The sequence below is a fragment of the Rattus norvegicus genome, chromosome 14 (genome assembly GCF_021556685.1).
Source record: "Rattus norvegicus strain SHRSP/BbbUtx chromosome 14, alternate assembly SHRSP_T2T, whole genome shotgun sequence".
Lineage (NCBI taxonomy): Eukaryota > Metazoa > Chordata > Mammalia > Rodentia > Muridae > Rattus > Rattus norvegicus.
The window spans coordinates 8864262-8883098 of record NC_141547.1 but is presented as its reverse complement, the minus strand read 5'-3'; the positions used below and the strand labels follow the sequence as shown (position 1 = coordinate 8883098).

The 18837-nt window shown below is 46.6% G+C and overlaps 1 protein-coding gene and 1 long non-coding RNA gene across 3 annotated transcripts in view; one reads left to right on the top strand and one right to left on the bottom strand.

Annotated features, from left to right (window-relative positions):
- Window positions 1–18837, bottom strand: part of Hpse (heparanase) — a 40453-nt gene that overhangs the window by 20370 nt on the left and 1246 nt on the right. The window contains 2 exon segments of the mRNA NM_022605.1: window positions 8506–8631; window positions 11485–11630. Of these exon segments, the coding sequence (NP_072127.1) occupies window positions 8506–8631; window positions 11485–11630 (272 nt within the window).
- LOC148001210 (uncharacterized) lies at window positions 4967–14122 on the top strand. Of its 2 annotated transcripts, XR_015637273.1 has the most exons (3): window positions 4994–5425; window positions 12103–12190; window positions 12292–14122. It is a non-coding gene; the product is annotated as an uncharacterized LOC148001210 (long non-coding RNA). The 2 variants fall into 2 exon arrangements; XR_015637272.1 differs by lacking the exon at window positions 12103–12190 and having other exon boundaries at window positions 4967–5425.

Below are 18837 nucleotides of genomic sequence, written 5' to 3'. Positions count from 1 at the left end.
CCCCGAATTTCTTAATAGTTCAGTGGAAAGGGAATCCTTTAAAATGGAGAGGTTTCCTGTTGGGGGTCCAGTGCCTTTTTCTCCTGTATGCAATGCACGAAAATTTTCTGCAGTTTTAGGAACAATATCTACAAACAATTCTAAAATAATTCGTCCAACCCGCTCCCTGCCGATGTCCACGTCAAAGAGGACTCTCAGGTTCTTGGAATTGGAGGGCTTGGCTTCTGGGAATGGGTGGGACATCTTTACCGCAGGCGCTGGAAGGCGGGACACAAGTGCCTCATGCACGACAGGGGCTCAGACTCTACTGCACCTCTAAGTTATGGCCTTTCATGGCCACAGGGGCTCAAACTCAAACTGCACCTCTACATTTTGGCCTTTCACTTCTCATTCTTCTGCCTCCATTTCCTAAGCCTTGGCGACTGTAGCTTTCTACTTAGAATTTGAGAGGGTCAACCACACAATTTTAGGTTTTCACACTTTCATTTTTATCTTATGTATATGGATGATCACTCACACATGCCTGCATGCATGTCTGTGTTCCTCCACGTGTATGTATGCATGTCTGTGTTCCTCCACATGTATGTATGCACGTCTGTGTTTCTCCACATACCTGCATGCATGTCTGTGTTCCTCCACATGCCTGCATGCATGTCTGTGTTCCTCCATGTGTATGTAGACCTTCAGAGGCCAGAAAAGGATGTCAGATTTCCTGGTACTGGAGTTACAGATGTTGTGAGCTGGTGCTAGGGATTGAGCCCAGGTCCTCTGGAAGAGCAGCCATGGAGACATCTCTCGGTCCTCAACAACACAATTTTAAGTGTGCTCTTTGAACTGAGTCTAATACATGTAATAAGTCTCTATATGGTTTTCATATAAATTCTCAAATCATTTAATCAGCAGAAATTCACTCAAGAACCGTTCTAGTTTAAACACACACACACACACACACACACACACACACACACCCCTCCCTCTCTCTGATAAACGTCCACATTTTCTCCTTTGCTTTCTTTGGCTTCTAAGTCTTTGGCCTGAATCACCTTTGTAACCACAGCAGTGCAGTCTCAGACTCAACGCAGAGTCCGGGCAGCCTTAGGTGTAAGGGTTGGTCTGCTGCTGATATGTATTCAAATGCTATATACTGGACCCTAAGATCTGGTTGCTCCAAGATGAGGAGATCCTCACATATACCAGCCTTTTGTTGTGTAAACCTGTGCCCCAAGTTATCCCTGATTGGTTAATAAAGATGCCTGCATCCTGGGCTGAGCAGGAGAGGGGGCGGAGCAAAGGCTCCAGGGCTATGGGGTCCTGGGCAGAGACCAGGAGGAGGAAAGAGGAAGAAGTCACCATGGGGTAGGTAGACCCTAAGCACGTGACAATGAGGGCAGGTCTTTTCAAGTAGGAGTGGCCCAGGGGGAACATGGTAAGTGATATCCAGAGGTTACTGACAGGGAGTAGACAAAATGGCACAGAGGGTGGAGATCTGCCCTGCTCTGATGTTTTAAGGTTTATTAGGTTTTGTGTCTTTTACTTGGGAAGTATATGGTCTAAGTGCGGTAAAAACTCCCACGATAATATTTACTACAACACTTAGGTGTCGAGATATTTGCTGTCACCTACTTCCACAGCACAGTGGCCAGCCAGCAAGGAGCGATATGCACTGGGATTTGAGAAACCACCTAGCATTCCACTGAGGCTTAAAGCCTTCATCTGGGACAGCCTTGAGCTCACCCCGAACCCCCACACTCACTTTGCTCTGTAGCACAAGTGCTTTTTGCCTCCACACTGGGATTGTGTCGGTTCTTCCTCAGCAGTCATTCGTAATCCATGCAGACCCAAAGATCAAGTCCAGGGACCTACACTTAGCGACAGAGCCCACTGCAAACCAGCTCAGCTGCCCAGCCACGCCCACGATCGCTTGCATATTGCAAGGCTGACATGGGAAGTGGGTCAGGGATTGTCAACCCGAGTCACCGGTTCATCCCTGCCAATTACGGATGAGAGAAGGAGCAGGGTGTTTACCCTTCAGGGCACAGCTGTGGATTTACTGCCCCAAACGAGGACCAGACACATCTACTCCAAAGAGCAAGGCCGAGAGACATGCTTAGTGGCATAAACTGGGGTCCTAGGACTTGGAAGTCTAAGGCAGAAGAATCAAGCGTTTGGGGCTAGCCTGGGCTACAAAGTCTCCACCATCCTGGCCAGGATTAAATAAAGCTTACTTTAGTTAGATAACTGTGGAGTTGGCCTTTCTCCTAACAGTACATCTCCTGACAACATGATAAACACTAATATCTCCTAGGACCAAGGTACTATACTTCTGAGTTCAAATATATTCTTAAAAGTAAAAATAAGGGGCCGGTGATGTGGCACAGTAAGTAAAGGTTTGGTTCTCTAGGATCCATATTGTGGAATTAGATAACCAACGTCCACCAGTTGTCCTCTGCCCTCCACACACGATACACACACACACACACACACACACACACACCCAGACACACACGTGCATACACACATGACACGACACATACACACACACACACACAGACACACACACATACAGACACAGACACACACACGCACACACACATCATACACAGACACACATCACACACAGACATACATACATCACACAGACACACATGCACACACACAGGACACAGACACACACACACACACACATGCATGCACGCACGCACACACACACAATGAGAAAGCAGAGAGATCTTTGGGATGAATATAAACCAGGTGACACATTAAAGAAATAGAACCAACCTTTCCTTTCAGTTACAACATAGATCAGCAGACAGACATTCGGCATAGGACTGCACTTGAGGGGGACAGAGGCAGAGAGGAGAAAGGTAGGAAAAGGAAGCTGAGGCTAGCTCATCAAATCTAATCAGCCTAACAAGGCAGCTCCTTCCTTCTTTCTGCCCAAACAGGCCTTTTTTGTTTGTTTTTATGTCCTCTACTTAAGCCTGTGGGTTTCCACCCCCTTGCAGTCCACTGACCCTTTCACAGGGGTCACCTAAGACCATCAGGAAACATAGGTATTTACATTACGATTCATAACAGTAGTAAAATTACTTATGAAGGAGCAATAAAAGTAATTTTACGGTTAGGGTCCACCAGAGCATGAGGAACTGTATTAATGGGTCGCAGCATTAGGAAGGTTGAGAGTCATAAGCAGGTCTGACAGGACCTGCACCGGGAAACTTACCTATATTTTCTAGGATGCCTGTTCTGTCCTGTCCTGTCCTGTCCTGTCCTGTCCTGTCCTGTCCTGTCCTGTCCTGTCCTGTCCTATCCTGTCCTGTTCTATTTCATTCTATTTTATTTGTGTACATTTTAGCATCACCAACACAGCGTCTCGACGGTACCAAGCCATGGAAATGAAGATCATTTATTACCTAATACCATGTGGTCAGCCTCCTCACTTAACCTACACAATGATCTCTTACAAGTAAGAGCTTACACTGTGGATTTCTAGCACTTCTGTCATCCCTGTAGAGGGATCAGAGACGGCCCTGCTTCATGCCAAATTTAACTCAATAAGTCAGGCTTACCAACATATCTGGGTAGCTTGACTCCACTTAAGAAGGCCAGAGTTAGAGCTGGAGAGACGGCTCAGCATTTAAGAACAATGGCTGATTTTCCAGAGGACCCAGGCTCTAGTCCCAGCTCCCAGAAAGCACCTCATACCTGTCTCTAATTCCGGTTCCAGGGCACCCGTCGCCCTCTTCTGGCCTCCGTAGGTACTGCATGCATATTGTGTGCACATGCAAGCAGAATACCATTTTGTGTAATGCAGAAATATATAAATAAATAACGCCAGAGTTTAGGGAACTGTATTACTCATCAGCACACAATTCACCTTTGGTTTCTTCTTCCTCTTTTGTTTTGTTTTGTTTTTGTTTTTGTTTTTTTTTCAAGACAGGGTTTCTCCGTGTAGCCCTGGCTGCCTTGGAACTTGCTCTGTAGACAATGCTGGCTTGCAATTCGGAGATCCTCTGCCTCCCAAGTGCTGGGATTAGAGGTGTAAGCCACCCCAGCCTGGCTCATTTTGGGTTTCTTACCTATCACGTTTTCATGTCCTTTATATATAAAAATACATAGCATGTAATAAACATTGGTCTGATATACTGGAATCCAGATGGCATGCAGCAAATTAGTCTCTGTGCCAGATAAACATGGCTAGGAGCGGTTTGGTTTCATACCATTGCAATAAAACGTGAAATCTATAATGAAGTCTGTCATGACCGACAGTTATATTTATACTGTACCACAGTCTATTTAGAATGCAGTAGTATTAAGTCTAACATACACACACACACCACACACACACACACACACACACCTTAATTTAAAAGGATCGGGGGACTGGAGAGATCACTCAGTGGTTAAGGGCAATGACTGTTCTTCCAGAGGACCAGGGTTCAATTCCCAGCACCTACATAGCAGCTCAGATCTGTCTCTAACTCCAGTTCCATCGGATTTGACCCCCTCGTACAGACATACATGCAGGCAAAACACCAATCTACACAAAATAAATAGATCTGCTGGGCAGTGGTGGTGCACACTTTTAATCCTGGCACTTGGGAAGCAAAGTCAGGCAAATCCATGAATCAACCTGGTCGAGAGAGAGAGAGAGAGAGAGAGAGAGAGAGAGAGAGAGAGAGAGAGAGAGAGAGAGAGTGTTCCAGAACAGCCAGGGCTACACAGAAAAACTGTGTCTCTAAGAACAAAACAAAACAAACTGATCTTTCAAAAACCAAAAACCTTTTACTGCTATAACTAATCATTGTCTGCACCTCCTTGTAACATTTGACTGGCCACAGAGGGTCTTGATTTGGGCAGCTGTTACCGGACAGGGGTTGTGATTATTGAAGGCCGAGAGATTTAAGGCAATTTCTTAAGACAGGAATGAAGTTTGTCTTAGCAACTGGTGAGCTCTCAGTGCCACGTGATGCCGTTTGACAGCCTCTCACCTAGAGACACAGCTTCTGCAAAGCGAGCCAAACCCTCGGCTCCTGCGCTGTTTCTTGTCAGCTCTGTAACATTCTAAGTGTGACCCTGGGGCTTCTCTGTGCTCACAGCATCTCCCCTAGGAATCGATCCCATCTCAGGAAATCTTGTCTTCGCTCATCGCTAAACAGTAACTCCTCAGCTGTGGCAAGTCTCGCTGTGAAAGTGAAAACAGGACGCCTTTTCTTTCTATTTTCAGTTACAGTCTGCAGTTACTTCCTCCACTGAATGTTGTGAATCCCCTCAAATCTACCTTGAGGGTCGGAATGAACTCCGTCCAAACTCTCGAGTCAACTCGTGTTCCACATGCTTCTATGAAATCACGAGTGGCGCCAGCGGTTCGTAGCGTGGTGCTTGTGGAACAGGCATGAAGACTGCGTGGGTGACCTGGTGTGCAGTAAGTTTTTGAAAGCGATCCCCGTCCCCCGCCCCCATCAGTAGGTCTCAATGGCAGACCTGAATAATACAGCTGGGGACTTTAAGTTGAAGCCACTGCTCACTGAGTCGTCTGTTACCTCAAGAAAGCCAGCTGCCCTCTGAGGGTTTGAAGCCAGCCTTGACTTCTCCCCAGCTATGAAAGTCCTGGATGGCATCATCTAGGATAAGGCTGCTTTGCCTATGCTGATGTTAGCACAGCTCTCCTCACCAAACATCTTAGCCAGACCTTCTGGATAATTGGCAGCAGCTACATCATGCTCTGCCCTGAGGTGCCCTGAGGTACCCCGAGGTACTCTGAGCCCCTTTGACCTCTTCTGCAGCACACTTCTCTCCCCTTCACAGACTGAGGAGAGCTAGGGTTTGCTCTACATTAGGCTTTGGGCGAAGGGACTGTGGTGGTTTAATTTTCCATACCGATCCCTAAAGCTCCCTCCTTATGGATAATGGTGTTTTGCCTTCCGGGCAACCGTGTCCTCACTGGAGTAGAACTTTCTGTTTCCTTAAGCAACTTTCCCCTTGCAGTCAGAGCATGGCTAATTATTTGGTGAAGAGGTCGAGTGTTCTGTCTACCTCAGCTTTCGAAAGCCGTCCTCGATGTTTAGCTTTGGACTTAGAATGAGAGGCATCTGACTCTTGTTTTTTTCTGCTTGAGTAATCAGAGGCCACTGTGAGCTATGACTCAGCCGAACTGCACTGTGTTTGTGTCCTAGGGAATAGGAGGGCAAGAAAGGAGGGGCAGGAAATAATAAGTGGACGGGATAGTCAGCACACAGACAGACAGACAGACAGACAGACACACACACACACACACACACGCACACACGCACACATACTTATCAATTAAGTTCATTGTCTTTTTTGGATGTGGCTTGTGGTCCCTCAAAACAATTTCGACGAGAACATTAAAGGTTGCTGGGTATGGTGGAGAACGCCTTTGGTCTCAGCCCTTGGGCGGCAAAGGCAGGAGGATCTCTCTGACTTCGAGTCCAGCCTCGTCCACCTAGTCAGCGCCAGTTCAGGACTACACAGAGAGACCCCGACTCAAAACACATGAATGAACAAACAAAAGGAATCAGGCCATGGTAGCCCACACTGCCATCTCAGCAGAACCCAGGCAATGTCATCCGACATCAAGGTTCGGACGAGAATACTTCATAGTGAATGAAGAATGCCTCTTTTCACTTGCTTTAAAGCCGTGGAGGGCAATGCCATCCTACACTCCCTGAATGGCTAAGCCAAAAAAAAAAAAAAAAAGACAATCAGTGCTGGTGAGGATTTGAGGAAAGGGGACACATAAGTCCCACAGCAGGTGACACTGCAATCGGGCACAGCAATCATGAAAAGAGTAGGGCGGCGCTTCAGAATAAAAACCAGAGTACCACATGATCCAACTGTATGGCTCTTGGGCTTCTGTTGGAAGAACTCTATGTCCTACTATAGATATTTGGCTCAGTCAAATTCGTTGCTGCTCTCCTCTCAACAGCCAGGAAAAGGAAATAGCTCAGATGTCAATCAACTGAAGAGTATAATAAAAATGTGCTACATTTACACAATGGGAAATTATTTAGCTGTTAAAAATGAAGTTAGGAGGGCTGGAGAGATGGCTCAGAGGTTAAGAGCACTGACTGCTCTTCCAGAGGACCTGAGTTCAATTCCCAGCACCCACATGGTGGCTCACAACCCTCTGTGATGGGATCTGATGCCCTCTTCTGGTGTGTCTGAAGGCAGTTACAGTGCACTTATATATAATGAATAAATAAATCTTTAACAAAAATGAAGTTATGAGCCAGGCAGTGGTGGTACATACCTTCAATCCCAGCACTCGGGAAGCAGAGGCAGCCGGATCTCTGAGTTCAAGGCCAGCCTGGTCTACAGAATGAGTTCCAGGAGAGCCAGGGCTAATAGAGTAACCGTGTCTCGAAAAATGGAGAAAAATGGTGAAATTATGAAATGTGTAGGTAAATGGATGTCACTGGAAGGGATCATTCTGGATGAGGTAACCCAGACACAGTAAGACAAATGTTTCACGTTTTCTCTCATTTCTGGATTTTAGCTTTGTCTCCTTCTTCATTGAGAACATCCATAGGGATCAAAAACTTCGTAAGAAGTTGGTTTCTGAATCCTACTCTGGTGGGCTGCCAAAGTCAGAAGTCAAGGGGAAGCCGTGCGAGCTTTGGGCTCGGGGTGGGGTCTTCCACAGATTCTTCTCTATTTCTCGATGCCGGTTATTGAAGCCAGAGTCTCATGCATGCTCAGAACATGCTCTACCATAGAGCTTCATGCCAGCCTATGTCATCAACTCTGTATGTGTACATGTACGTTCACATGTGTGTTCATGCGTGCAGGTGTGTGTGTGTGTGTGTGTGTGTGTGTGTGTGTGTGTGTTTGCACATGTATGGAGGCCAGAGGTTGACATTGGGTATTTCTGTCTTTCACCCACTTTGAGTTTTTTTTTTTAAAAAGATTACTCTCATCTGTTATTCAAATTACAGCAAATAACTTTTAGAAAATGACTTATTCTGTGTGTACAGGTACACTCCATGGGCTTCTGGTGCACGAGGGGAAAAGAGGATGCTAGATTCCCGGGAACTGGAGTTACAGGTTGTTGGGAGTCCCTCCAGTTCTCTTGAAGAGTAGCCAGCGCTTTTTTTTTTTTTTCTGGACCGAACCCAGGACCTTGCACGTGCTAGGCAAGCGCTCTACCGCTGAGCTAAATCCCCAACCCAGTAGCCAGCGCTCTTAGCTGTGCCAGTCCCCCACCTTAGTTTTTTGAATTTGAAACTTACGAATCAACTAGAGTGCTCGCTGAGGGGACCTACCTGTCCCAGCACTGGAGTAACTCACAGAAAAACCACCCCGAGTTTTTCTGTGAACGCTGGGGACCCTCACGCTTGTGTGGCAGGCACCTCACCCATTCCCCAGACTCTCATTAGCCCTCCACAGTGTTTGAATACAGTGGAGTAGCAATATACATTCCTGTGGCAGGCATCGCATCCCGGTGCAGCCCCTCTGAGCACCTGCAGGCCCTGCAGCTCTTACGTGAGTAGGTGCTGTTCTTGAATTCTCTTTGGTACTGTTCTCGGAGCAGCAGCAGCTCCTGGAAGGGCCACTCCATCTGGAGTTTCCTCAACACGTCAGCAGAGACCCGCTCAGACCCGCAAATATCTGGAGGAAGAAGAGAGAACTCAGGGACGCCATTTTCACAGTGACAAGGTTGAAACCCAACCTGGATATTTAGTCAACCATTCTGTGGCCACTATCACCGGTACTTATGTTTCTGGTTATTAAATATAAGATCAGAGAAACATATATTGTTACACGGACCACATTTATTGGCTAACTAATGACTACCAAGAAAACAACCAAAGGGCAGCAACCTAAGAAACATTGGGTGTCCATTGACACAGAGCACTGGACACGGGTTCGACCCCGATATCCCCTCCCCAGCTTGAACTGATCAGAGATTCGGATGTGGAGGTCAGAGTTCAGCTCAAAAGCGAAATTTCATTTCTCATATGCAGCTGGCCATTGGGGAATACACTTGTCATCTCAGCGTGGCTCCACGGGCGGTGGCAGGAGGATTGGCATAAGTCTGAGGCTAGCTCTGACTAAGTAGCCAGACCCTGTCTTAAAGACAAAAGAGAACACCCGACCAGCTTCCCTCCATGAAATTTCACAAGACTTTCAGATCAAGCAATTCCTGGCCAAGAAACAAAAGCAAAACTCTTGTGTTCCTCAGTGGATTCGGAGGAAAACTGAGAGCGAAATCAGACACAACTGCAAGAGAGGACACTGGGGGAGCACGGGGCTGGGTCTGTAAGGAGCCACACAATGGGAAAACCAAGGCTTTATACAGAATCGTGGTCGCCTAACAATCCTACCAGATGAAGCTCAGTATTTTTTTTTTAATTTATTTATTTTATGTATACGAGTACACTGTAGCTGTCTTCAGACACACCAGAAGAGGGCATCGGATCCCATTACAGATGGTTGTGAGCCACCATGTGGTTGCTGGGAAATGAACTCAGGCCCCAGAAGAGCAGTCAGTGCTCTTAACTGCTGAGCCATCTCTCCAGCCCCAGAGTTCAACATTTTTAACCTGGAGACTTGATCATGTTTAAATTGGGGGGTATGGTTTGTCCAGGAATAAAATGTAGTACCTTTCATAAAACAAACCACAAACAAACAAACAAACAGAAAACCAGAAAAGGTTGGAGAGATGTCTCAGCAGTTAAGAGCACCACTGGGTTCAAATCCCAGGACCCTCTTAATGGCTCACAAGTGTCTGTAACTCCGTTCCAGAGTATCGAACCCTTCTCTGACTCCTCAGGCACCAGGTATACACGTGGTGAACATACATACATGCAGGCAAAGTGTACATACACATAAAAAAATAAAAACACACAGAAAGCTGCTATTTTGCCTTGTAGTGACTTCCTCTTACAGCTAAAGGACCCAACTTGGCAAATTACTGACTGTTCCGCCTTGAAGGCTGGCCCTATCCAAACTTCTGGAGCCATCCCAACTCTCCTCCCAGGAAACCTGCATGGCCTTATCACAAGACAGCAGGGGTGCCAGAGCTGCTGGCAGAACCAGTGATCAGCTGATGACTTCCTTCCTGGGACTTCCTACCCTGTGACTGGCTGACACAGTCCCTTTTCTACCCCAGTGCTCACAAAGGACTCTCAGGGGAGCTTTGGGGGTCCCAGGGAGCCTCCTCATCGGCCCGGGATAAGGAAATCGAGATGCAAAAACTGGCTTCCCATCTAAACTTAAATGATGACCGCGCCATCAAAGCCAAATATCCAGAAAAGAAAACCAGGAATGCTTATGGCTGGTGGGCAAGGGCTGAGCAAACACCTGAAACTTACTGTTTTTTTGTATGAAAATTCTCAAGAAATCACTAACTTTTTTTTTTAAGATTTATTTATTCATTTGATGTATATGAGTACACTGTCGCTGTCTTCAGACACACCAGAAGAGGGCATCAGATCCCATTACAGATGGTTGTGAGCCACCATGTGGTTGCTGGGATTGAACTCAGGAACTCTGGAAGAGCAGTCAGTGCTCTTAACTGCTGAGCCACCTCTCCAGCCCCAGAAACTTATTATTAAAGGAGGCCCTCACACCTTCTTTCTGCCTTTTTGTAATTACCACTCTTCAGTTTGAGACCAACGGCTGACTGACTGAATACTTCCTCACTGGAGAGAGTAAGCTGAAAGGAATCTGTCAGACATGAGCTGGTTGAATGCAGCTCACTACTGTAGACAAAATGCATAGCTCTTAAGGTGTGAAGAAGCATATAAAATGTCTTGGAACTGTCCAGACGTCTGGTGTCTCACATCATGGACAAATTCTCATGGTCAGCAAGGGCAGGTTCTCAGACCAGGTCCACACACATTCATATCAGAACCATCTGATAGGCCTGGTAAACACAGAATCTAAGGTTGGATCCCTGAGACCCCATCACTCAGACTTCCCCGGGGAACAGGACAGTGGGCAGAATTGAGAACCAATGCCCAGTAAAGCGAATCTTGAAAGTTCTCCTCCATGTTTCTTTGTTCAGCTTTTCTTCCATTCTCCTCACATAATCGTGTGTTTCTGTCTATTGCTACATTGTTACCTATAAATACTCTCTAGTCTAACTGTTTCTACCCATGCGTTCTCTCCAAACTGCTATTTTCCAGCTACAACCACTGTTTGTTCATAACCCCAGTTATGCCCAGCACATTCTATGTGGGATGCTCTATAGTCAAGAAGTCATCAGAGGAGGGATGCCGTCCACTGACTCGTCTGTCCCCTGGGGTTCTCTACTTGTCTAAGGGTCAGGTCTGAGCAGTAACGCTTTTCACTAAGCAGTCTCATGACCGATGGAGGCTAACTAAAACATAAATTCTTTTTAAAGGTTTTTTTTTCTTTCTTTTTTTCGGAGCTGGGGATCGAACCCAGGGCCTTGAGCTTGCTAGGCAAGCGCTCTACCACTGAGCTAAATCCCCAATCCCCTTTTTAAAGTTTTACCATTGTTGTCTTGAGATTGCCAGTAACTTCTTTCTTCAGAGGTGGGTTCCTTGTTGGGATCAAAAATAAGGAAGTCAGTCTTGGTGCCGCCAAATCTCAAGTACGCAGGAGATAAGCCTCTAGCCAGGGCTCGAAGCCGTGGAGAGCTGTGACAAGAAAGCATAATAAGAATTAATATTATTTTAAGTTTTTTTGAGACATCTTAATATGTAGCCCATGCTTGCCTCCAACTTGTGGTCTCTCTGCCACTGTGCCCAGAAGGCTAGGCTTATAGATGTGCAACATTGTTGCGACTTGTAATTGTTATTTTCTCAGAGAGCTAAACATTTAGTTAACATTTCAGTTAAACATTTTCATTTCCTTGTCTCTTGGTGGACCTACTCCTTAACTCCTAGCTGCTATCTGCCTCTAAGGGACAAGGAGAGGTGACACAGAAATAAAGATCTAGTGATTAGCCAGATTAGAAGTGTCAGGGTGAGTTTGGGGGCAGTGCCTGGGAAGACCGTATGGTCATTTGCTGAGATGAGGAACAGGCCATAGGTTGGAAAGTCGGGAGGAAGAAAGCGGCAGGAGGATCTGTAGAAACTGAGATGCCAACTGTGGTGGCTGATCTTTCAGTGTCACCTCGCCTGTGTTTCTAATCACCTTGGAGATGCACCTCTGGGTATGCCTACGAGTGAATTTCCAGACAAGTTTAACAGAGAAGGTACGATCTACCCTAAATTTTGGTGACACCACCTCATGGGCTGGAGTCCCAGACTGAATAAAAAGGAGAAATTGAACGGTGTCTCTCTGCTCTCCATGCAGATGCCACGTGACCAGCGGCCTGCAGCTCCCGCCACCGTGACGTCCCTGGCATGATGAACAATATGTTGAACCAAACCTTTCCACCCTTAAGCTGCTCTTGCCAGACATTCTGTGACTGAAGTTGGCAAAACTAATACAGAAACGGGCACCAAACCCACAGGTCCGAAGGCCATACGTGACTGGAACTCAAGAAATGCACGTAGGCTGGGGATAATTCCTGTAGACTCCTCGCTATAGTCAAGGTTCAGTCACACCAGACTGCAAACTTGATATCTTCTAGGAACTCCACAGCCACTACACTTGGCAGGGACCCAGGTAGCTACCTCAGCCCTCATTTCCCCCTATTCTAATCTTTCTAGGGTACCCCTCGTCCTGCCACTGTACCCACATCACTCCCACTCCGAAGCCATCAAGGCCAACCATCCCTGCCTCTTCCCTCCTTCCGCGGAGCCAGATGTCAGTCCCTACTTAAAAGAGCTCCCAAGTCAGTCCCTTTCCCCATTCACAGCCTACCACCCACTCCAACCCTCTTCCCGCATCTGGGACTGCTCAGAGTATGAACCCAGAGTCGCAACCAGAGCTTCAGATCTGGGACCAGTTAGAGTTCGAACACAGAAACCTGGAGTGGCCTCAGACTGAAAACCAAGTACCATTCCGCTGGTTTCACTGGAGTAATAGCGACCAAAGAACTGAACACCCACTCAGCCAAGGTGAGATGAGATATCTATACAAAGAAGCATGTCAATTCTCCAGATGCCTAGGTCCCGGAGCAAAACCACAAAACCCCAAAACAACACGCCTCCTCCAGAAACCAGCAGTGCACTTTTATGTTCAGCCCTGAGAAAAGCAACTTAGCTGAAGTGTAAAACAAGTATTTCAGTGTAGCAGTTATGAAGGTGTTCAAGAGTCTTACAAAGGGTAGGAAAAATGTCTCAGTGAGGACAGAACATAATCAATCACCCAGCCCATGAACGCCAATACACAGCTCACACGGAAGTCCTCCTCAGCAAGTCACCCTGGCCTTGCACCATCCACTGCCTCTGGCCAGGCACTGGTTCTGGTCCTCCCTTGGCATTTTGACTTTGATGACAGAGATCTGTTTAGGTTTATGTACCTACTATCTGCAAGGTGTGTACCTACTATCTGTAATTGAGACAACGCAACAGACTGGTGTCCTTTGGAACCTAGAAGGCAAGGAGCTGTAGCACCCAATGAAGGCCTGGGTCACATACACACGGACAAAACCCTGGTCCCCTGAGGTATGGACTACAGTGTCATGGTCACTCTTCATCAACCTAGCCTGCTTTATGTCCTGCAGAGGGTTTCCCATGCTCTGAAATCGGCTTCCTCAAGCATCTCACTGGTCTGTCTCAGCTGCTGCCCTTGTACTGGTTCCTGAGGTTAGGGACCTTGCCTGCTCTATCAGATTCTCCTCAGTGCCAGGAGAATGGCACGAGGCAGTGCTTAGCCCATATCCGTTAAGTGAATGAATGAGAAAGGGGCAAGGGAAGGCCAGCCGATGGCTGTCTTTGAAAAGATGACATTAAAACTCACTGCTATGGCCATCACCACAGAAAGCAAGTCACACATCTCAGTCTTGCTACTAAGGATCTTTTGTTTGTCTCCTTTTCTGTAAAGTGTCTTTTGTGGTTTCAGAGTAAGATATTAATACCCTCTGATGGGAAAAAAAAACCAGATTTAACACAGATGCAAAACTTGCCATCAAAACAAAATTGATGAAAGGCTCAGTATTTCAGTCATATGCTGGAAAAAGAAAGGGGAACACCGTCTACCACAGTGTCAAGGAAAGAATAAAGGAACGGGTAAGGCAGCTGCAGCTGTTCTTTTTCCAGAGGAGGCTGTCAAAAAACACACAGACAGACACACAGACAGACACACACAGACACACAGACAGACACACACAGACACACACATACAAACACACACACAGAGGCACATACACATACACATAGACCACACAGATACACACACACACACAGACACACACACAGAGACACACACACAGACACACACATACAAACACACACACACAGTCACATACACATAGACCACACAGATACACACACACACACACACACACACACACACACAGGCACATACACATACACATAGACCACACAGATACACACACACACACATAGACACACACACAGACACACACATATAGACACAGACACACACATACAGACACACACGCAAACACTCACACAGACACACCACACACACAGACACACAGACACACCACACACACACACACACACACACACACACGGACACACACACAGACACACACATACAGACACATGCACAGACACACATGCAAACACACACACGGACACACGCACATGCGCACACACACACCATACACACACTCACACAGACACACACACAGACACACACACAGACACACACACATACACATTCACACACACCATACACACACTCACACAGACACACACACATACACATTCACACACACCATACACACACTCACACAGACACACACACATGCACACACACCATACACACACACAGACAGACACACACACTCACACAGACACATACAGACACACACACACGCACACACACCATACACACAGACACACACACACACACACACACTCACTAGTCTGCTGGTGTTTTACTTTCAGGGGTTCTCTTTGACACAGAAGCAGAGGCGATATGCGCTAAATGCTATTATATTTCCATTTTCGGACTTAAAGGCCACCCCAGAGATTCCAAAGAGTGTGTGTGCGCAGAAATAGGATTGGACTAAGTATAGGTTGGCATTTCAGAAAGAGCAATGAGGCAGAAGCAGAGGTTATTATCACCGAAGGGTTCGGGTGAGAAATCCAGAAGCTCAAATATGGAGGACGTAGAGGACACGGTGCTCTGGGTGCTGAGGATGTCCTTTTGCTATTACATGAGGGAGCTGAGAAGGTGCAGAGATGTGATCCAAGAGCAGGAAGTTGGAGCTTCGAGTTTCCACAGATGGAAATGATGTTAATAAAGACAAGGAGTCAAGCCGGGGGCATGACATTTGCAGGTTGAAGTGGAGGAGAATGGAGGGCGTGTGCTCAAACCGTCAGGGGGAGAACCGTCAGGGGGAAAAAAGTGCCTTGATTCAGGGTTTGCCGATTTCCGTGGTGTAAATATTCTCACTGTCACTGTTTTCAAGGTATTGATGTGATGCCGTAGAATGTGGCCTTGATAAGAAATGCTCACATTTGACCGAGTGATGCAAACTGGGCCAGCACTGAGTAGCAATTGTCTGAAGGGCCAGGATGGAGAAATTGAGAGATTTGGTTTTGGTTTTTTGGGGGGCGCGGGGGTAAGCTTGATGTCACCTAAGATGACAGTAGGACTTGGGACTGAGAGCACTGCCAGGCCTTAATCAATATGGAGGCTAGGGAAGCAACAAGGGTTGAACAGGAGCTGGAGGGGAACCTTAGGCTGGTGTTAATACAGTCTTTAATACACATCAGTTTCCTCCAGTGCTGTAGGTGGGTTGGAAGGATTTTTTTTCCCACTCAGGTCTCCTGAAATCACAATGACGTGGGTGTTGTTACTATCCTCACTTTATAAATATAGAACCTAAACAAAAAGGAACTGAGCTAACCCAGTGAAGGTAACTGACTGGGGGATTTAAACTACAGCAGCTTGCATCCAAACCGAGGAGCCATTGTCTAGAAGCAGGCACAGGTGTGGAGTATGAGAATGTACAACTTGTACTCCACAGGACACAGGGGAGAGGAGGCTTCCAGGGACTGTCTCGTATTAGCTAGGGCATGGGGGTGAAGGGATACACCATGAAAATGATAGTGGGTCACCAAGATCGAGGCTCCAGGGAGTGGGGTGAAATGGCTTAGGAGGGAAGGGGATACCAAGAGGTCAGTCAGGGACAGAGCTTCTCAGGGATCAGGCCTGGGGTTGTTCTCAGTTCTTTTGTCTTTCTCTCAGTAATAGACAGGGGACCTGTGGCCCTTTCCAATGTGGGTCTGGTGGTTTGGATGAGAAATGTCCTGTACTGGCTGGTTTTATCAACTTGACAGAAGTTAGAGTCATCAGAGAGGAAGGAGCCTCCGTTGAGAAAATGCTTCCGTGAGATCCAGTTGTAAGGCATTTTCTCAATTAGTCTTCAATGCGGGAGGGCCCTGCCTGTTATGAGTGGCACCATCCCTGAACAGGTGGTCCTGGGTTCTATGAGAAAGCAAGCTGAGCAAGCCCGGGGAAGCAAGCCAGTAAGCAGCATCCCTCCATGGCTTCTATATCAGCTCCTGCCTCCAGGCTCCTGCCCTGTTTGAGTTCCAGTCCTGACTTCCTTTGGTGATGAACAGCAATGTGGAAGTGTAAGCTGAATAAACCCTTTCCTCCCCAACTTGCTTTTTGGTCACAGCATTTCATCACAGCCATAGAAACCCTGGCTAAGACAGGCACACTTATTTGAGCCCATGGCCCCCAGACAGTGGTGTTTGAGGAGGGTTAGTGGATAAGACCTTGCTAGAGGAAGCCGCTAGGGGCAGGCTTTGAGAGCGTCTAGCCTCACCCCACTTCCAGAAGCTCTTAGCTTTGTGTTGACTCCCTGGCCTGGCCATCCACTGCCCTTCCTCCTCACCATTACGGACTCTCTGAAACATAAGCCCAAGAAAAGGGTCTTCCTTACGTTGCCTTTGGTTGTGGTGTTTCATCGCCGTGACAGAAAAGTAACCAGTAAAATGAGTTATAAAAACATGCACTTCATATTGGTAACAAATTCTCCATTCACGGGATGCAGCTGTTAATGACGATATGGGAGCTTAACTATTAAAATTATAATGAAATGGCAAAAAAAAAAAAAGTTTCCTGGAAAAAAAAGAAGCAGATCAGAGTATGAAGCAAGCGAAGGCTGCATTTTTTTTTTTTGCTTTGTTATTCAATGTCTCTTTTGTCTTGAAGAACTTACGATTTCAACCACTCCTCAACACTGCATTCTGACACATCTGAAACAATGTGTCATCCGAACGAGGAAGCCATGGCCCTGTGTACATGTGTCTTACTTCAGATAGAGGTGCCCTCTAATACAGCAGGCATAGCAGCTAGGCACTTGAAATGTAGTCGGGCTTAACTGAACTGAGAACTGACGAGCGAAAACCACAAGATTTGAGATGCGTCATTCCAGAAAGGGGGGGGGGGGTGGCAGTTCTGTGGCAAAGCAGACTGGTTAGTGTGTAGGACCCTGGACTCAGGCTCGATCACCGCCCAATCTTAGAGTTCACACATTTCTCTTTACTGTTTCTGTTTCCTTTTTGCTATTTTGTTTCTCCAGACGGGGGCCTCACTATGTAGCCTAGGCTAGCCTCGAATGTATGATCCTTTTGTCTCTAAGTGCTAGGATTATAGCTAGTGATCATGATTGGCCTCTCTGGCCTTTGTAAAATGTGTCTACTGAAAAGTTTTCAAATTCCATGTGTGTCTGACAAATGAGCCTCACATCCCAATTCTGCTTCACGTGGTGTCTAGGACTGGGTCTCCTTGGTATTCTGCACTAATCCAGGCTGGGGATATATTTTGACTAATTTCCCCAGGGAAGAGAAATTTAACAGATGTTCCCTTTTCAATTCTAGAGTCTTCTATGATTAACATTTAAATTTTGCGTTTTGTTTGTTCTCTGGTTACAAATGTGAGAGAGACCTGTTTCCATTCATCTAGTGCTTGTAACAACCTTGGACCACCTGAGTCCATTTGATAACACCTCCTGGAGGCACGTCAGAGGCCTGGGCCCCAACTCTCCTATCTGAATGTTAATGGAAGTTGTTGTTTTTTAAAAATCAGTCTATTAATTTGTTTATAGACAACCTTTTTTTTTTTTAAAGAAACACACTCTGCCCCGGTTCCTTTAAAAATAATAATTGGCTTCTTTTCTTTCTGTATGCCTTTATTTTTGTGATCAGGGTCTGGCTTCAAATACTGCATGACTATTTACTAGCTGATCGACCACGGATGAGTTATTTAATTTCCCACAAATTGATGCCTCCCAGATGCTGGGATTAAAAATGTTCACCATCACAACCAGCCTTTACATTCCTTTTTTTCTTTTTTTTTAAAAGATAAAGTCTGATGTAGCCCAGGCTGGCTTTGCTATGTAGCTGAGGCTAGCCTTGAACTTCTGATCCTTATCCCTTTGGCTCCTGAGTGATAGAATAAGAGGTCATAAGCCACCATGCCTCGTTTTACCAAATGCTGAGGATTGAACCCAGGATTTTGGGTATGCTGGGCAAGAAGAAATCATTAGCTTAAACTTCAAGCTTTGTAGGAAGTGCCTACTACCTCAGCAAGCCATCACAGAAATCTAGTGAGTCAGATTGGAGAAAGCAGGGTGGTTGGACTACCAGAGCCTCAGCCATGGGAATCCGTGAGATCCACAGTGACACCCAATAGTGTGGGCTCGGATATGCCATCGATGTCTAGGCCTTTGACAATGGTGACAGGGAGGGCTGGTGAAGACAGTCACCTGAGTGTGGTGGCCCTCAAGAGACCGAGGCAGGG